Source organism: Epinephelus fuscoguttatus, linkage group LG10 (genome assembly GCF_011397635.1).
Source record: "Epinephelus fuscoguttatus linkage group LG10, E.fuscoguttatus.final_Chr_v1".
In the NCBI taxonomy this organism is placed as follows: domain Eukaryota; kingdom Metazoa; phylum Chordata; class Actinopteri; order Perciformes; family Serranidae; genus Epinephelus; species Epinephelus fuscoguttatus.
The window spans coordinates 8,480,319-8,500,458 of NC_064761.1; the positions used below are offsets into that span (position 1 = coordinate 8,480,319).

The 20,140-nt window shown below is 41.2% G+C and overlaps 1 protein-coding gene across 1 annotated transcript in view; it reads right to left on the minus strand.

Moving 5' to 3' along the window:
- Positions 1–7,736: 7,736 nt before the first annotated feature.
- LOC125895322 (adenylate cyclase type 1-like) overlaps positions 7,737–20,140 on the minus strand; it is a 61,212-nt gene continuing 48,808 nt past the window's right edge. The window contains exons 16-20 of the mRNA XM_049587065.1: positions 11,810–11,956; positions 11,219–11,317; positions 10,717–10,831; positions 8,861–8,985; positions 7,737–8,090 (exon numbers count right to left, since the gene is read on the minus strand). Of these exons, the coding sequence (XP_049443022.1) occupies positions 7,761–8,090; positions 8,861–8,985; positions 10,717–10,831; positions 11,219–11,317; positions 11,810–11,956 (816 nt within the window). The 3' untranslated portion in view covers positions 7,737–7,760. The remainder of the gene's footprint in view (positions 8,091–8,860; positions 8,986–10,716; positions 10,832–11,218; positions 11,318–11,809; positions 11,957–20,140) is intronic.

A 20,140-nucleotide genomic window follows, 5' to 3' on the forward strand; every position in this document is an offset into this window, starting at 1 on the left:
GATTGCACACAATCAGCATGAATCACAGAGCTAATAGAGGAAGAAAGAGGGTGGCCGACTGGTTTATCATTTACTCGTTGAAAAACACAACCTGGATGGTTTCATGTCTTGTTGTGTTGCCATGACAACCTGTCACTCAGGATGCTCTGCATGCCACAGCACTTTCCAGCTGCTTAACTACACACACACACACACCAGCAACAAACACACACTGTCACATCACTGATGATTGTTTGGAAGTCGGTTCTTCCTGCAACAGGACTTGAAACATCCCTTCACACTCAGCTCCACACACAAACAGACACAATGATGAGGCCCCACATTTGTTTTGCTTTCTTTTTCCTTCTAAAACCCCCAGTTCCTCTGCTGAGGGGTGAAGAGGAGGGTGGGTGGGTGAGGAGAGAAACAGAAACATGTCTAACCCACTGAGGTCCTGACACCTTGCTCACATTCCTGACTCCTGCAGTGTCCTGTAAGACAGAGAGACTGCCCTCGTCAGAAAAATAAAGAACTGGTGGTTTTACACCAGAAAGTGAGTTTCCAGTCATTCTTTGTTCATTTTAAACAAAATGTTTTAGGCCTTGTTCAGACAGACATTGTATCATTGTTTGTGCTTTGTATGTTTTTTCTTGTTTAGTTTTGTATAAAAGAACTAGTTCCCACAGTCAAGGAACTCCTGGAAAGGTTCTGAAAGTAGGAAAACTGTTTTCCAGGCCTGGTTACACAAAATACGGTCCTTGTATTATTAATTTAAAATCTAGTGCTGTGCTGTGTGACTGTTGTAATGTCACTGGTATCACATAATACACATTGACCAGTTTGTTGAGTCATTGACTGGGTTTACAAGGTCTTTAGTATCCCGGTTTTGAGGCTTATCTCGGCTTTGAGCATATCCGGGATATGATGGTTACATGGAACACAGAGAAACCTGGTTATTCATATCCCTGTATACATGATAAATACCAGTAACCCGTTTTCTGATCACTATATCCTATTTGCACAGGCGTGTGTTGTCTTTTACGTCTTTTGTTTACAACAGATTGAGCGGGAAATGTGATATATTTATTAATTATATTCCATTATTTATTATTATTATTATTATTATAAATATTAATATTTTCCACCGCGACCTAACTTGTTCAATGGTGCGAGGTGGAAAACCAGTGTCACGTAGCTTGTCCGCAACAGACTTGAATAGGTCGGCATTTCTGTGTCTTCCTCCGTCTAAACACGTAGTTATGTTGAGTTCTTTCATCATTTTCAGGCAAAATTCAGTCTCTTCGTCGCTCCAAAAATGGGAAGCGCTTGTTGCCGCCATGTTGCTTGTATATCTGGTGCGTCACTCTGGCGCCTTCGCACACGGCGGGAGAGCCGTCACAGACCAGAATAAGGAGTATACATGCTCCAGTATCCCGGCTTCTATCGGAGTACTCCAGGTGGCAAAACTGGGTTTCTTGAAACCGGGAAAAGGGCATAACCCGGTTTCTGAATTCGGGATATGATGTTTACATGCACAAACACAAAAACGGGATACTTAAAAAACCCAATCAAAACCGGGATACTAAAGACCTTGTAAACACACTCATTGATTCACTTGAACAGGGGCAGACTGATGGGTCATGACGGCCATCAACCTTAACTAGATAAGGGATCGCAAAGACTCGGGTTCAGGCAACGTCACAAAATAATTATTAGACGTGTCCATAAAACAAATATGTATTCAAAGTGAAATGAATGCATACAGACATGTCAAAATGATAATCCAAACACATCAAAAGGCATTGACATCTGTAAGATCTTTGGTTTTCCAATACACACCGAAGTTGTCAAAATCCGGCGCTTGGTCAGTGACTTCCAGTGTTAGACACCAAGGAAATGCCGTTCTTTCACGTCTGCATGATACGCAGCCAGTCACAGTTATTATTTAATGGCAATGTCAGGGGGAAAAGCAGAGGGACAACAATGAAAAGTCCGAGTAGGGTGGGTGGGAGTTGTGCTGGACAGGCTGAACAACCACTGACTTTCACCCAGGAGGCCGATGTTCTCTTCCTGTGTAATTTTAAACCAAACTCTGTTCACTTTTCCTAGACCCAACCACGTGCTTTTGTTGACTAAACTTAATCATGTGCATGTGTAGGCAAAATGTAAACACTTTGTTACATTGAAAGAGACTGTATGCAGTCTGTACATTTCCTGTGAAAACAGAAGTGTATTTTGAGGACAGACAATGCATGTAACAGGCTGAAGCTGACAAGGCGCCTCAAAACATCAACAATCAATGCACTGAGGGTACCTTGCATGTCATATCTTGATGTGAAAAGCCCATTACCAAATGTTGATATGTGACAAGGTTGGAGTGGGAATGTGTAGTGTTTTCTATCCCCCCAAAACAGGTGTGGTCTTGATGTTTATATGCTGGTCTATTGGCAGTGGGTTTTTGCAGCTGTTTGACGGCAAGAATGTCAAATGTCCAAGTGAAGTCATTTACTGTCTTGGGGTTGTCTAGCTCTGATCCAGGATGTATTATAGTCTTGTTGGGCTATCTGAGGATACTGGAGCTTTATTTGAATCAGAGCTGATTTGCTATTTTGGATTCAATGCTTTGGATATCAGGGGGAGGGTCCAACATTTTATGGCTGCTCTGCAGCTTATTTTCCCATCACCCCTCTCCCAGTTTCCGTTACGGTTAGATTTACAATCAGGTAATTATGAGACAAGAGTAGTCTTGTGGCTTGCCAAGCTGTTCTCCTCTGTAGTTCAGTACAGACAATAAAAGGTCTGATGCTTTAACTGACAACATCAGGTTCAAATCATGTTTACATTTAATCATTGATGTTTAGGTGCCATTTTTGATTTTATATGGGCTGTATCATGCCTATGCAAGGCAGATGCTAGACCGCTTCTGCTATCTGCCTTACATGAGGTTACATGAGGCCTTACATGAGGTTAGAGGGCTGTGTCTCTGGTGTCTCTGGCTGACTTTTTATGCTCTGCAGACTCTGCCGAGGGGAATAATCCTCACTGCGTAAAGACTTTAAGAGAATGATGTCTGTAAAACTCCACATAGTGAAAAAGAAACAAACAAACTTGGAAGGAGTTAGCAACAAGAAATGTTTATATTTCTGTGTGAACAAACACACGTAACGGTAACCTGGCGCACCAGATGGTTTGTTACACAGAACTATCTAAGAAGCTGTCATTGAAAACTGTTCGACAAAGGGCTAACTTCAACCAGTCAGACCAACAAACGGGATTCTGCATACTTCCGATTTTCTTCACCACCAGCGGAGACATCATAAATGTTGTCACACACACCTATACCGTGCCCGTAGCTGCCAGTAGATCCCCACAGGATGCTGATTGGTGGTTCAGACACAAACGCATCACATGAAGCCTGTGAGATGGATTTTCTCGAGAATACAGTTGCCGTTCCAGGGAAGCATAACAGTGACTTCAAAATATATTGATTTGGTCCAACAGTATTGTTTACAGGATGCAAACTACAAACATTTTAAACTACATACAGTCTAAAATACTGATCACAAAATGTCTCTGCCCAGTTGAAATGATTCCACAAAATCATTTCAACTCCTGCACTCAGGTGACGTGCATAATCTGGGCTTCAGAGCTCAGGTTTCAGGACCTCCACAGGTGTAATTAATTACATGAATGATGTGCAGCCATGATTGATGTTACTGATTCCACCTGTGCCTTTTCTGCTATTCAAAGCCAAAGTGTCTGCAGTGAAAAAGACCACATGTCTCACATTAATGGAAATCTCTGTAAGTTTTGTTTGACCATCTTAAACTGTAACAGACTGCTTGGCTGTTGTCAGCTCCTCTTTATGAACTTGTGTTGTTTGGTCAGGCTTTGTTTAAACTTTTGAAACTCTAATTTCAAATTTTGTAGAGACTTGAGATATTTCCAATTACACTAAATATACTGTGTAAGCAACATTTGGAAGAAATTTGTGTAATGTGTCTTTAAACAGTTGCTTGATCCAACACTCAAATGTGAACATATGCTGTTTTTCTCTGTTTATATGATATCTTAGGATTTTGGACAGTTGCTCCTCCACAAATGTTTCATAGTGGTGGCCAGATGGGGCCACGGAAATTCTGAGGGGTGGCACACCAAAACCAAAAGTCATAACTGAATTTTATGGATTCTATTATGGTGCTGGAGTATGTAGGCTAATTTTAAACTATGCCATGATGAGACTTACATACTGATATACTTTGGTGTCTTATTTTACAGTTAACCTGATGTGCATGGACTGACATCAGCACAAATATCATTTTGAGTGCCACAACATTCCTGTTTTAATGTGTCTACCTTCATGTACACGTGTTAGGTGATTAATTGTTCTTCAGATATGCTGGTAATCATTTTCCTTAAAAAGACAAATTTACAGCCACTCCTCGAGGAAGGCACCCATTTTGAGGTTAGTTGGGCAAATGTAATGATGTCAGATTGGGCCAGTGCAAAGTTCTTCTATTTTGTGCTCTTCATTTGTTGAAATCCATCTTACTACCACAGTGACCTTTCTTTAAGGTCAAAGATTTAGGATTTAGTGGGCTCCATTGGCAGAGATGGAACATTATATTCACATATGTTCATTAGTGTATAATCTCCTGAAAGTAAGAATTGTTGAGTTTGTGTTACTTTAAAATGAGACCTTTACATCTCCATACGAAGCGGGTCCTTAACCATAGAGTTGTGTTGTCTGTACAGTAGCCCAGAACGGACAAACCTAACACTGACTCTAGATAGGGCATTTTCACTTCAGCAAACTAACTGCTAGATGGTACTTAATCCCACATACGGGACCTTTACATCTGTACTTCTTTTTTGTTTTTTGATTTTTTGAATAAACTTGTATTTCCGCATTAATTTATCTTGACGTAACTTTTAACCTCAACTTTGTATTGTCCTGAATCATTGTTTTGAAAAGTGATATATACATGATTATTATTATTATTATTATTGCCACTACTACTACTTTTACTACTACGTAATGTTTAAATTATTATTTTAAAATTAAAAAAAAAAACCCCAACAAAAACAAAAAAACTACAGCCCTCATCACTTGTACTCTATTACATTTCATTGTGTTTTTGCTCCCCACAATGTTGCAACACTCGTGGTGTTTATCTGCACTTATCGTACAGGATCTGCTCTCTACACTTTCACAATCTCTGCTGTCATGTTTTTCTGGTAGCAGTTGTGTTCACAAGATCAGCAGGAGGCTCCTCCTGGACAACTGGCTGACATTGACTCGCATGTTGCTCCAAACTTCTTACATCAGCTACTCTGTTTTTCTACTGTTACGTAACTTTATAACTGATTTTGATGGCCTTTCCGTATGCACCATGTTTGTGTGTGTGTGTGTGTGTGTGTGTGTGTGTAAGTGAAAAGAATGAGCACAGGAAGAGCTGTTTTTACTCCAGGAGACACGTCCCCTCTGGCTTTATTTTTATAATCATAATACGTCAATATCATTGCAGTGCAAACACTTAGTATAAAATATCGTCTTTAACAAAATTTACATTCACATAAAACATCTCAATAAATACATCTTCAACAAAAGAACTTGACAAATATCGGATCATTCGTAATATATCTCTGAAAAAAGACTTTACAATGTACAATAATAGCAAGTAATACCTACATGTAACAATTGAAACCCGTATCATACAGTATGAAAATATCCAATTTACAGGAAAAAATATTGTACATAACTCCTTTCCATCAACTTTCCATCAAACTGTTTAAAGCAAGTGTATAAAAATCCTCATTTTTAATCTCTTAGAAACTTAAAGTAAGCATTCAAGCTACTATATAGACTTTAAATCTATTTTTGAAATATGATAAGAAGTACAACAACATCATTTCAGTCAGGTTATGGTGTCCAAATAAATCTCTCCAAAAATCAACACTTGCCATCATTTGATCATTGAGTTACAAAACCATTAAGGAACAGCTCAAACAGTAAAAATACAGGCATTCGACAAAAAAGAAAAATCCACAATAACCGTAGCCAAACATTCCGTTGTGCTACAGCTCAACACCAAAAGTTTGATATGTTTATGAAAATAGGTTGGCACATTTGAAAAACCAGCTACCTGTTGACTACAGCAGGAGCGGGGAGGAGGAGGATCCCCCGGCCTGATGTCAAACCGTCCTGAAAATGTCCTCGAAAAAGGTTTCACACACCAAGCTCATGAAGAAGACACGGGTCAAAAAAGCACCTTACATTCAAGAGGACCGCTACCTTTAGCGCATGCATGAGGACTACATTAAAACAGAGTCACTGTGTGTCCACTGCTCGGCCTGTATGAATGTTTCATCAAAGCATGCATGTAAGAGCCACAGGCTTGCAGGCAGTGCATGCTAGAACAGATTAGAGGAGAGTTAATGGCTGTGGTAAGCCGTACTGTGAGTAGCATGCTCTACCATGGAATAAATCATCTGGATTTGTATGAGGAAGCCAGACACGGAGGTTTGGGTGTCTCCTCATAAACAGCAGTTTTCTTCTCTCGACCAAAGCAGCTTTTAGTTCATAAAAATAGTAGAACTGAATATTTTAACAATAGAAAATATTTCTTAATAAACAAGCACGCAGAAAAAATGTTCTTCTTCTTCTTCTTTTTAAATAGAATTCCATGAGGAAGGAAATCACACTCACACAATACAGAAAATAAGTTTTTCTAAGTCATGCTTCAACTCCACGGAGATACAGACCAGTGTGACTAGCTACGCACACTCTATTGGCTACATACACTATCAGGTCAAAATAGGATCCAGCTGGCTACAGCATGCAAGGGGCTGAGATAGGAGACGAACTGATTTATTGCTACACTTTGACGAGGAAGAATCTGGAAGTCAAGCATCACAGGGAAACAGACAGCAAACATGACTGAAATGCAGCAGTGGCATCATGCACTTAAAGACACTGAGCGGCTCGGCTCAGGGAATCAAGAGTTTACCTCATGTGCCGTCGCAGGGTTAAAGTGAAGGGGCATAAACATCCAGGAAATGATTGAGGTCAATGCCCTGTCGTATTTTGGCGAGTTTATACCATTAACTGCCATTTACAATTATACATTTGGCTTCATCCACTTTAAAAACATATATCTGGACAACAATGCCCTTGTAATTAATTCATCTGAATTGGTGTCCAATAAATCAATGGAGGATCTAAAAGGCAACAAAAAAGATGGCAAGAAACTCATTGTGAGGAGTGGTCGCTAAGGCAACAGCACTGATTTGGTTTTATACTGAGAGAAAAGGGTCAGCTAAAGTACTTAAAGGAATTTTCTGGATGTGGTTGTTGTTGCTAGAGGCTTGCGTGCTACACTATCAATTGTGCAATTGTTTTGATTATGATGCTGATTTCGTTCATTATAGTTGTGGAAACAGTTTTTTAGGAGTCGACTCTGATTGTTTCACAGAGCAACGTGGCTAAAGCATCCTGTATCATGTTCACGACACCCCGCGGCATCAAACAACAAACAGGGCTCGAGTGTGCAGGGAGAGTCCCACCGAGGCAGCCTCAGTCCTAAAGTCCAGGCCTGAGTCCAGGCCTCCCATTGGACAATCAGTGTCTCAGCTGCATCCCACAGACAGTAGAAGAAGAGTGGAGGTCAGCTCTACTTTTTCCTGTTTTGATAAACTCTCTGTGTTACTGCTGCCTTGTTGATCATCCACACTGTTTCCCCACCTCCATTCTTATTTTCTTATTTCACCATGGAGATCCGTCACACTGTTGCCATGGGGACAGAGGGCAGGTACCTGGTGGTGCTGGTGGAGGTGGTCGGCTTGGCTGTGCTCGGGCTCGGGGTCCTGGTGATGCCGTAGGTGGTGACGGTAGGGGCAGGGCTCAGCCTTGTGCACACACTGCCCTGAGCGAACGCGCTCGACCGGCGCTCAGCGTTGCTGGACTGCTGCTGGATTTGAGATGGCCGGCTGCCTTGTCTGCGGCCTTCAAGGAAGTACGTGAGCATCTGACCTTTGCCTTTCACGCTGACCTGGCCCCGGCAGACAAAGTTGTAGTAGTCTGTGATGAGACGATGAACATCCTCCGTCACCTGGAGAGGAAACATGGGCGGATGAAGTTTCTCAGGATGTTTTACAGATGTCAGATCCTCATATTAGGAGACAGTTGAAGACAAGGACACAGTGAAACAATCTACAAAAGGACTTGACATTGTCAGAGGTTATTACTGGTGACTTATAGTAAGCTTTTAAGTCTGCTTTCTGTCTGAGAGTTAGATAAGGAGATGTCTGTATGCTAAATATGAAACTACAACCATCAGACATTAGCTTAGCTTAGCATAAAGACTGGAAACAGAGGGAAAAAGCTAGCCTGGCTCTGTCTGATACATTTTGTTTATTTTTTTTTACCTGCACCTGCACAGAAATGTGTGGCTTTACAGGGAGCTGAGATTTGGGACTATTTCTTGACAAATAACAGTTTATTCACCCAGCACTTCTGCACAGTGTCTTAGACTATAGCACGGGCTGCCAGATATGGTGTGAGACAGGTTTTGGATCCTTGTGCAGTCACAGTGGTACCAAACATGGCAACTTTACTATAATAACAAGACATCAGAAAGCTACACACAGCCACTGCACACAGAGGCTCTTTGCCAAGAAACAGTTCCAGGTAAACTAGTTCAAACTAAACTGACGTCTCCCTAAAAGCACAAATTGTTGTTTTTTCTGTTTGAATGCTCTTCGGTTTTTATGCTTTCCTTTTGACCAGGTCTCCCTTGAAACAGATTCTAATCTTATTAACACTTTTACCTGATGATATAAAGGAAAACAAAGGAGACCACAGTGGACTGAAGGACTCTACCTGTATCTTTCCTTGTACTCCAGTGCTGTCCATCCTGCTGGCTACGTTCACTGTGTTTCCCCAAATGTCATACTGTGGTCTTCTGGCTCCGATCACTCCTGCCACCACTGGTCCCACGTTGATACCTGGACACATGGACAAAACATTCATTTTCAATGAAAACACTGGTTTAAGCTTAGGACTTGCATGTTTTTGCTTTTATGTTTCATGTGAACCAGTTTTTACAGAATCAAAATCATTTTCGTGACTGGAGTCTGACTTGAGCCCCAAGTCTCAAGTTGTAAGTGCTCTCAGTCAGATTACAATAAATTTATCTAATTTTCATCTGTTTTTAACTATCATGAATACAATTTTGTGTTATGTATTGAGCCTTATGTTTTGTTCAGTGCACCTTCAAAGCCTTATATGAGGAGTATAGCAAATGCAGTTCCCTGTTTGCTCTACAAATGTACTAGATTAGATAATGTAATAATAATTAAATTACACCAGGAGAAGAAATACAGATAGTCTTCAAAAGCTGTTACTGCAGTTCCATGTTGGGGAGAGAATTGTGATTTATAGGGTAAATGCATCATTAACTAAAAGTGCCCTCAGTGCAGTGCAGATCATTGCCAGGCAGCTGTGTTCTAGCTGCAACACAGCCGCCAGAGCTGATTGTAGCAATATATGTGGTGCAGCTGTATCCAATGGAATTGTCAATCCCAGCTCCCTTATAGTCAAGATGGTGGCAAAGAGAACTAAACTCTTTTTTTTCATCTCGTATTAATTATGCCTAACTTTGGTGGACCATAACATATTGGGTATAGAATTAATCTGCAGATGCTCTGGGCTCATATTAGACCAAACTTTTCTATTGAAGTCAGTTTTCTATGTGTTTACTCCATCTTGTTACTCACTGCATGAGTAAAGTAAACTCTCAATCAAAAATATAAAAACGCAAGTCTTCTTCACAAACAATTCAAGGCACACTGTAGGGTTTGTGCAAAAATTAATATGCTTTTATTTTATGTGGCAATACAGATTAAAATGGCCAACACGTAGCAAGAGATCCTTGAGCATACAGTCATAAACACGCACACAAACTGTTAGGCTGATTGATCCACTAGTTTGCAAGATTAGCTGCGGACAGACAGATACACACAATACACACGCACACACATAAACGCATGCATGCACACACACAATGAAATGCATGATCCCCTCTCGGGTGATACCTGGCGGAGGTAATAAGCTTTTCCTAATTACCTTTTGATTACTACATTAATCTACCTATCTCTGTTTTTAGTATCGCAAAACAAATAAAACAATGTTACTAATTACACCACTGTGACAGCATGTCTCTGCAAATCCAAGGCTCTGCTTCATCTTTATAGCCACAGCTCTGCAGGTTTTAGAGGTTAGACAGCAACATGACATGTGCAGACCAAATGAAACTAGGCCAAACTTTGTTTTTCTGCCCTTTCTGGAAATACAGCATTACGCAAATTACCAAAAGTTGCTTTTCTGCAGAGGGGGTTCAGCCAAGCACACAAACACATGGAGTTTTTACACACGGTGTCCCACAGTCTGCAGACAGGATGGCATTGTGTACACCAGGTTACGCTGGGATTAAACAAGGGCTCCTGCTGCAGGCTCCCCACAGGATACCCAACACAATGGAACCCAGAACTTCAGGTCTCGCTGTGACGAGCTTCCTGGAGGGAACACTCGTTCTGTGATGCATTTCCCTCCAACTTTACCGGCACAGAGAGTCAGTTCTGTCCAGTGCAATAGGTCAGAACATCCAACGCCAATGTTTACGTAGACCAATGTGTGTGTGTGTGTGTGTGTGTGCATGTGTGTGTCTTTTCACTCACCTACTCTTAGGACAAAGTCATTGTAAGACTGGTAGTTGATGGCATCCAGGACGTCGAACATGTCAATGGCAAAATCTGACACTGTGCATAAATGTGAGGTGATCGACTTCTTCACCTGTGAATCAGAGAAACACACAACTATCAGGAAAACACAGATTTACACATAATTAGTCATAAAAAGTCAAAACCACCCCTGCAACTGGTTGTTATGTTTGCAGAAGTTGCAGAAAGGGCTCTATTGTTTGTCAGCTTTGCAGGATTTAAAGGAACTTTATGAACACAGAATATGCTGACGCCACAGAGGCCCATAATCCCTCACAGAGGATTTGTGGAGTGAAACGTGACAGCGCTCTAAATATCAACACTCAGAAAATAGCTACCTGCAAACACCGGGCCTCTCAAAACTGCCGTGTGCGTTCGGAACAGTTTCGAAATGTGCTAATACCCTGCAAACACACACAAAAACTCATACAGGATCTAAATAAAGCTGCTGCATGTGTACCTTGGAGGCAGTTGTAGGAACCAGCCCTACTGCAGCCATGTATGTACTGCCAATAGTCTTGATTTTCTCAATATCCCTGTAGCACTCTCTGTCCATCAGCTGGTAGGAAAAAGAAAAAAAGAAACCAGGGATAAAAACAGGAGGAAAGCATTACTACTATTACAAATTTCAAATCAAATTGGAGTAAATTGTCAGTTTAAGCTCATATATATTATAGGTTGTGTTGGCAAACAAATCCAAACGCAATTTAAAATGAACTATTTTAGCGTGTTTGAGTAAATTAATGCTTTATGTTGCTGATTATAGATTCAAGCAGGCCGAAAGTCATCTGTAAGTAATTCCTTATTTTGAAGAACTTTCCCAACCGCAACCATTGCTTATTATATTGCGTCAATAAACACAGTATTTTTTTTAAACCCTCAGTCATGGCCACAATGTCATCTTTGAAAATGACATTATGGAGGACACATTGCACCAGAGCTTCACCCCAAATTCTCCAAAGGCAGAGGGAGGCAGAAATGAAAACTGCTCAAAAAAATATATGTTTGAATAAAAACTGCAGATTTACGATGCAACAAAACATTTACTCACCTCATCAAAGTCAGCGATGATCTCATTGAGCAGCCTGAGACACTCGACGCCCATGTTGTTCCCGTCCAGTTCAATGTAGAAGTCGTTGAAATTGGCGATGGAGGCGAACAACACTCCAACCTGAGCGTAGGACTGGTAGTACAGGTCCTGTTAGGACATAGAATTCAGAAGGCTTTTAAGGGTCACTTAAACCAAATTACAAAAAACATTTAAAGGGACAGTTCACCCCAAAATAAAAAAAACACATATTTATACTCTTACCTGGAGTGCTATTTTTCGGTCTAGATTGTTTTGGTGTGAGTTGATGAGTGTTGGAGATATCGGCCACAGAGATGTCTGCCTTCTCTCAAATATGATGGAACTAGATGGTGCTCAAAGCGTCATAAAAATACATTTAAAAAAACTCAACATCAAAGTTTCTTTCCAAAAATCATGACCTGGTTACTCAAATTGTGAGCAGTTTCATGTAGGAACTATTTTCCTATTTTCTCAACCACATCACCGCACAGAGAGTAGCGTGCATCTACTGCTAGCTCACCTGGCACCACTGAGCTAGCAGCTCAGCCGAGGAGGACACTATTAATGTTTACATCTCGTGCTATCACGAGCACAAGCCTCTCATCCATGAGTAGATGCACACTTCCTTCTGCACGGTGATACAGGTGGTAGGTGTAGTTTGGTTAAGGTTTTTAATTCACCACATAAACAGAAGCAACTTCTAACTGCAGTTTTGAAAGGCAGAATAGAAATAAAGTTTACTTAGATGCTAGTTTTTCCAGAGCTTTCAATCGAATGTCATAGTCTAGTAAGTGGACTGTTGAGCTCAGCTTTAATGATTTATATGTTCATTTTGTTTTTTGTAACAAATGAAAAACATGGGATTTTTTTGTTTGTTTGTTTTGGTGAAAACCCTTTGGTTTCTAGTAATAATAAATATAAATTCGGTCTAATTTGCTCAAATCTGTCCTTGACATTTCTGCCTTCATCCCAGTACAATGGAGGTGAGGTGTCCCCTTTAATCCACAGACCTCACTGTGAACCAGTGGTGGAATGTAATTAAGTACATTATCTCAAGTAGTAGATGCCATTTCCTGTATTCTAGTGCATTTTAACACCATATTAGCACCAGATAATCCAAACTGGTTCTGTGAGATATAGTTCTGGCTCAATATAAATCAAACAAGGGCCCAACATAAAAGTCATTGCAACAGTAATGTTTTTACCAGCCAAGAGGGCAGTTTATCATGTTTTTACCACCCAAGAGGGCAGTTTATCACGTTTCAACCACCCAAGAGGGCACTTTATCATGTTTTAACCAGCCAAGAGGGCAGTTTAGTATGTTTTTTGGCTCCAAAGAGGGCACTTTAGCGCGTGTTTTGGCTCCCAGGAGGGCACTGTAGCACGTTTTGGCTCCCAGGAGGGCATTTTGGCTGCCAAGAGGGCACTTTAGCGCATGTTTTGGCTCCCAGGAGGGCATTTTGGCTGCCAAGAAGGCACTTTAGCATGTGTTTTGGCTCCCAGGAGGGCACTTTAGCGCGTTTTGGCTCCCAGGAGGGCATATAGTTGGCTGCCAAACAAGGGCACTTTAGCATGCAACAGTAATGTTTTGGCTCCCAGGAGGGCATTTATCATGTTTTTACCACCCAAGAGGGCAGTTTATCACGTTTCAACCACCCAAGAGGGCACTTTATCATGTTTTAACCAGCCAAGAGGGCAGTTTAGTATGTTTTTTGGCTCCAAAGAGGGCACTTTAGCGCGTGTTTTGGCTCCCAGGAGGGCACTGTAGCACGTTTTGGCTCCCAGGAGGGCATTTTGGCTGCCAAGAGGGCACTTTAGCGCATGTTTTGGCTCCCAGGAGGGCATCTTGGCTGCCAAGAAGGCACTTTAGCATGTGTTTTGGCTCCCAGGAGGGCATTTTGGCTGCCAAGAGGGCACTTTAGCGCATGTTTTGGCTCCCAGGAGGGCATTTTGGCTGCCAAGAGGGCACTTTAGCATGTGTTTTGGCTCCCAGGAGGGCATTTTATCATGTTTTTACCACCCAAGAGGGCAGTTTATCATGTTTTAACCAGCCACAAGGGCAGTTTAGTGTGTTTTTTGGCTCCAAAGAGGGCATTTTAGCGTGCGTTTTGGCTCCCAGGAGGACATTTTGGCTGCCAAGAGGGCACTTTAGCGTGTGTTTTGGCTCCCAGGAGGGCACTTTAGCGTGTGTTTTGGCTCCCAGGAGGGCATTTTGGCTGCCAAGAGGGCACTTTAGCGCGTGTTTTGGCTCCCAGGAGGGCATTTTGGCTGCCAAGAAGGCACTTTAGCATGCGTTTTGGCTCCCAGGAGGGCACTTTAGCGCGTTTTGGCTCCCAGGAGGGCATTTTGGCTGCCAAGAGGGCACTTTAGCACGTGTTTTGGCTCCCAGGAGGGCATTTTATCATGTTTTTACCACCCAAGAGGGCAGTTTATCATGTTTTAACCAGCCAAAAGGGCAGTTTAGTGTGTTTTTTGGCTCCAAAGAGGGCACTTTAGCTGCCAAGAGGGCAAGTTTAGCACGTGTTTTGGCTCCCAGGAGGGCATTTTGGCTGCCAAGAGGCATTTGGCTCCCAGGAGGGCACTTTGGCTGCCAAGAGTGCAATTTAGCGTGCGTTTTGGCTCCCAGGAGGACATTTTGGCTGCCAAGAGGGCACTTTAGCGCGTGTTTTGGCTCCCAGGAGGGCATTTTGGCTGCCAAGAGGGCACTTTAGTGCGTTTTGGTTCCCAGGAGGGCATTTTGGCTGCCAAGAGGGCACTTTAGCGCATGTTTTGGCTCCCAGGAGGGCATTTTATCATGTTTTTACCACCCAAGAAGGCAGTTTATCATGTTTGAACCAGCCAAGAGGGCAGTTTAGTGTGTTTTTTGGCTGCCAAGAGGGCACTTTAGCGTGCGTTTTGGCTCCCAGGAGGGCATTTTGGCTGCCAAGAGGGCACTTAAGCGTGTGTTTTGGCTCCCAGGAAGGCATTTTGGCTCCCAAGAGGGCACTTCAGCGTGTGTTTTGGCTCCCAGGAAGGCGTTTTGGCTTCCAAGAGGGCACTTTAGCACGCGTTTTTGAACAACTGGGCCATGAGTAAAGTACATTTTCCGACTGAAACTTACTTTTGCTTTCCTAACATTTTTGATACAGGACTTTTACTTTTAACAGAGTATTACTTTTACTGACTGCTGTGAACATCTGTACTACTTTCCACTGAGAAAACAGTCCCTTTAAAAACTAATAACTGGGTTTTTTGTATTATCCAGACTAACAGGAAAGATGCATTGCTGTGCTTTTTCTAAATTATTTTTCCCAGTGCTGTGGGCACAGAGGCGGTCCTGGCTAGTTTTAACCCCCCCCCCCCAGTATGATACCAGTGAAAGTATCACGGTTCTGAGTAGTATCACGATACCACAGCAAAAATGAGGCAGATGTGCCTTTTGTCGTTTATAAAAAGATAAATCACTTTTCTATAATACATCAATGATATTTCACAGGAATAATTTAATTATTGACTTATTCACACTTCAAAAACAGCATCAATAAGTGATTAACATAGGGGGGATCAAAATAAAATAAATAAATAAAATAAAAATCAACCAGCCACCCTCCTCCCCTGACAAGTAAAGAACAGTCCCTTCATAAGTAAAGAACAGTCCCTAAAGTGCGGTGAGGTTTGCGGGCCGAGAGAAATGTGAACGGCTCGTTTCTCCTCTGACACGCCACATACCTGTGTATCGCCACGGCTCGGTTGTCCAGGTACTACTGGGCAGTCATGACACCATCGAAACAGGAAATTACTGGACCTGGAGTCGGACTTCTCTGTCGCCGGTAAGCCATTATCTTGCGCCGCAGAGCGCTATGAGCCTCCGCCGTATTCCTGTCTGTGACCCCCGTTCAACCCACAACCGCCAGGATTCGCCTTTCCTTTCTGCTGCTGGTTGAAACGTGATAATAGGGGCGCCCCAGCGCCCATTCCACTAACTTGACATGGAAATGAGCAGTAGTCTAGAAAAGTGCCGAGTTTTGTTTGTTTTTTTGTTTTTTTTTTGGAGGGCGCTCGTGTGGCCTCACATAGATTGTGCCCTGGGCGGTCGCCCACATTGCCCATAGCAAAAACTGTCCCTGTGTGGGCATCACAGAGACACGTCTATTCACTTTTATTGTATCAGGCTCAAGGCTTGAACTGTTCTCAGTGCATATGATCTTAGCCCACATGAGTACCCATACTTATTGCATGAACACCCTCAAGTGATATTTCATTTACTTTAACTGGTGGAAACCAGACCAGAACATTTTGCTTTGCCTTTAGAGGCAGTGTCCCACTGTAACTTCTCTGTAGGCAAATTAATGATGCATTTTCCATTAGTTTTGCAAAATTATACTTGTGTTCAAAAATGCCTTTTGTTATTTGGAAATATATTGCACAATTTCACACTGTAATGGAAATCCACTCTATTTCATTTTTAAAAAAAAATATTACTTGCACACACAGTATGCTCCTCATGAATTTACAGAAATAGATTTCATATGGGATACACAGTGGTTAGAAATGTTAAAGAACTTAAAAGCCAGATGCATTGCAGCTGCTGGTTCACATTCAAGATTCAGGAGAGCTTTACTGTCATGTTGTTTCCCACAGCTAAACTGCAGTTGCACTACAGGACATAAAACAACCTAAGAGAACTTATTGTTTGCAATTTAAATACTGACTGAGGTCGTGGCACACACTCAGGCACAAATATATCAAGTTTATATGTATAAAGGGCAAATAAAACCAGTATGCTCACATGTGGCTACTGTAGCTCCCAACGCAACAAAGACAATCTTTCAATGCTGATGTTGGAGCAATGAAACTTTGAATTCCAGGCTGCAGAGTCCCACTGTGCTGTGTTATGAATACAGTGTATGGGTGAACTTTAGCCCAGAGGAAAGAAAGGAAGTCTTTCTATACACTGTAGCTGCGAGGGGTCACCAATGTGCCGGAAACATACTTCCTGACTTCCTGCCCCCAGTGTTTACTAGTCTCAGCCTCAGATGATCCCTGTGCTGTCTGACGCATAGCCTGCTGATTGTTAAAGGATAAGGCCGCCGTTACTTTAGCTTTTTGTTATTATTAGCAAATCCCTTGACAAGACCTAAACCAACAATGAATTTAACCTACTAACCACTGCTGTCTGTGTGGTCACAGCCTGTAACCACATAGCTTAGCCACAGTCCTGAGGTAGTTTCAAATACACTACAATGACCATGCTCATTCAAGTAATGCTATTTTATGGGTTTTTATTAGTTTTGGAATAATTATGGACTCAAACACAAAGTGTAAGCTATTTGGTTTTTGATTTATTCAGGGGTTTACTGATGATAATAAAAAGATGAAATAATGCTGTCATGTTTGAAACAGTTATTCACCTCACAAATGTCTCTGCAGGTGCTTTGTCAGTTGGATGATGGATGATGTAATTGTGATGTCATCTGGGTTCTTTCAGCTTGGGATCAGAGACTTTAAATTTTTAACAGAAGATCCAAGTTACAAACTGGAGATGCAGAGTTTGAGAGATAAGAGCATCTACCAGGTGTCATGAAAAAAGCTGTCTGTGCGCATTATGGGAAATGTAGGTTCCTGCATTTTTGGAGTGTGACCCACATCTGGATATCTTGGCTTCTGCTGCATCAGTTTTGACCACTCTTTCAATCTCTCTCTGCCAACTCCCAAAACTGTGTTCAAGTGCATTATTAAGTTGCATTAAATCTGTCTTAAGCTTGGCTCCTTTAGTCTGTAGATGGTCATTTTGCATGTCAGTCAAAGACCCCCCTGTGGTCAGTGTTCTTGTTGAGCTCATTATGCTACAATTTAGCCCTGTTTTTTTTTCTTTCTCATATGCTAAACAGGCTAAATTATGGATTGAGACATCAAAGCAGTGTCCTAAATTGTAGCTCTCTTCCATTTACACAAAAATATGCACTGAATACTTTGTATTATACAGAGTATTACAAATTACACAATTACCATTCAAATGAAGGTAACCCTTCATAATAACATTTGCTGCTTTTCTATCTACTTTGCAATGGTAAAACAGACAAGAATAATATATAAGGAAGAAAATGAAGGAAATGGTAGTGCAGGGGTTTGCATCATGTTTTCTGCTTATATACTTTTTAATGGAAGGATTTGTTAAAAAAAAAAAAAAGCTTAGAGTGCAAGTTTGCTTTCACTTTGTTGCCTTTTATGTGAATTTTTAAATGTCCCCTGACAGGAATTGCTGCAACATTTTTACTAGTTGTGGACCATCAGCTCCAAACTTTTTCTGTCCAGGTTGCATATGATAGTAATACACAAATACTCAAAAAGGCTTTGATTTCAGATACCCAAACCTGAGGTAGAACAAATATGACCATGTTTTTCTCATGATATTGATATGTCCCCTTCATAAATTGGTTGGCCGTAACAAAAATACAGCAAAAAGTGAAGAAACTGATCAATATACTGACTTAAAGGAAAGTTACTTTGACTTAAGGAAACAAATGATGGTTTGTTGGCACAGTTCAGGCCATGGTGCAGAGACACAAAATGTGTAAAATGAGGAGTAAAATGCATTTATTTCATGCTAATATGTAACAAAATATGCTAAAATAAATGTCAGTTCCATTGAACCCGATAGAGCTCAAGATCACAAAATGTGTCTCCTCTCACAGTGTCTACACCAGACACTCCAAGCTCCACTATAATAGATACTGCTACTACTTTAAAAGATATTACACTGATTTTTGAAATTCTTTTTCATTTTTAGGTTATTCTCAATTTTATACTCTTCATTCATCTCTATAACTTACAAGATGCAAACACTATCCCAACTCCTCCACCTTTTTTAATATAATGTCAGTTTTCAGACTGTAAGAAGTAGAAGGATCTAATACTGCCATCTGAAAAAGTGCAGAGGACATGTCCCTTGTGTCTGCCATAAATTACGCCCCTGCAATCAGAAGTTTTACATGCGAAATAGGGACAAAAATTGTAAATAATTGACAAAAATGTTATAATACAATAAATATGTAGCATAAGAATTCGGACACAGCTTTTGTGTTTACAAACCAAACTTGTCCTCTTGAGGGGCTATGAATTTCCTGAAAGGATGTATGTTTTCATCACTTCCTGAGAGAGGGAGGAGGGGGCTGAGGAAGGAACAGAGATCAGTGGAGGGGATGTTCATCAATCAGTGAAGACAGACTCACAGGGCTGTCAGCTCATACTTACACTCTACCACCGCAACACATGGTCAGGTCAAGTAGTGCCATTGTCCTAAACAGCTGGGATATTTTTCCACGTTAAGCCCCCGACGCTTTGAGGGCACACAGGACTTTTTTTTTTTTTTTTTGTAATGGGGAAACTAAACACAAAGCCAGTAACCTGCTCATGTTCTAATCAGCAGAATATATTCCTTCAGATGATTACCAGCTTGAAATTAAGTTCACAAGATGGCAAGTTTAGATTTCACACCAGCCAATAAGCACTAATTTGGTCATTTATGGGTCAAGAGGCATCTTGATACATTGGTCAAACTGCTAGCGGCTAAATTTGGCTGAAAAGTGAGACATTTCAAAACATCTAGGCCTCAAGTTTAACAGCAGTATGATCTGACAGTATAAAGTGGTTTTAAGAACAGTGGCAGTACGTGCAAAGCGAGCAGTGATGAGACTGAAAAGGTGGGACTAATTAAAAATAATGATCTGCATTGGTTGTCCCTGTAACCGCCATCTCAGCTACTGATATCATGCATTTCATTACTGTGTGCAGAATTTTCACCCCTGAGAGCTACACAAACTAAATTTTACCGCCAGCTACTGGGAGGAAACACTCGCTCCATGTCATTTCATTACGGGGTTATTTTGCCAAATCCAGTTCTGTGTACATGAAAATAATAAATCTAAATGAGAAGTTTGTTATTGATTACACTCAATACAATATGTTTCATTAAGACAGCAGGAGATGTACAGTATTATGTTGTTCAGCACAACTGTGTTAAAAATGGAGTGGGTAAGTACTGAGAAAAATAATAACAGTCTGGACTGGCAAAGTACCTTTATCAGGCCCTGTATAATATTCCTGTGTTATCTGGGAGGGTTCAGTTTGTTTTTACATAGTATAAAATAATAATATTGCTTGGCTAAATTTCTGTCAACAGTATTGAATGTTTTTTCTTAAAGGGAAATTTCAGTTTATTTCAACCCGTCTCCTATCGTCCTAAATTTGGTTCAAGTGACTAGTGACATACAGATAATAGTTAGCATCTTAGCCGTTAGCCTAGATACAGCCGTAGCGTCAGACCTGTTAAAA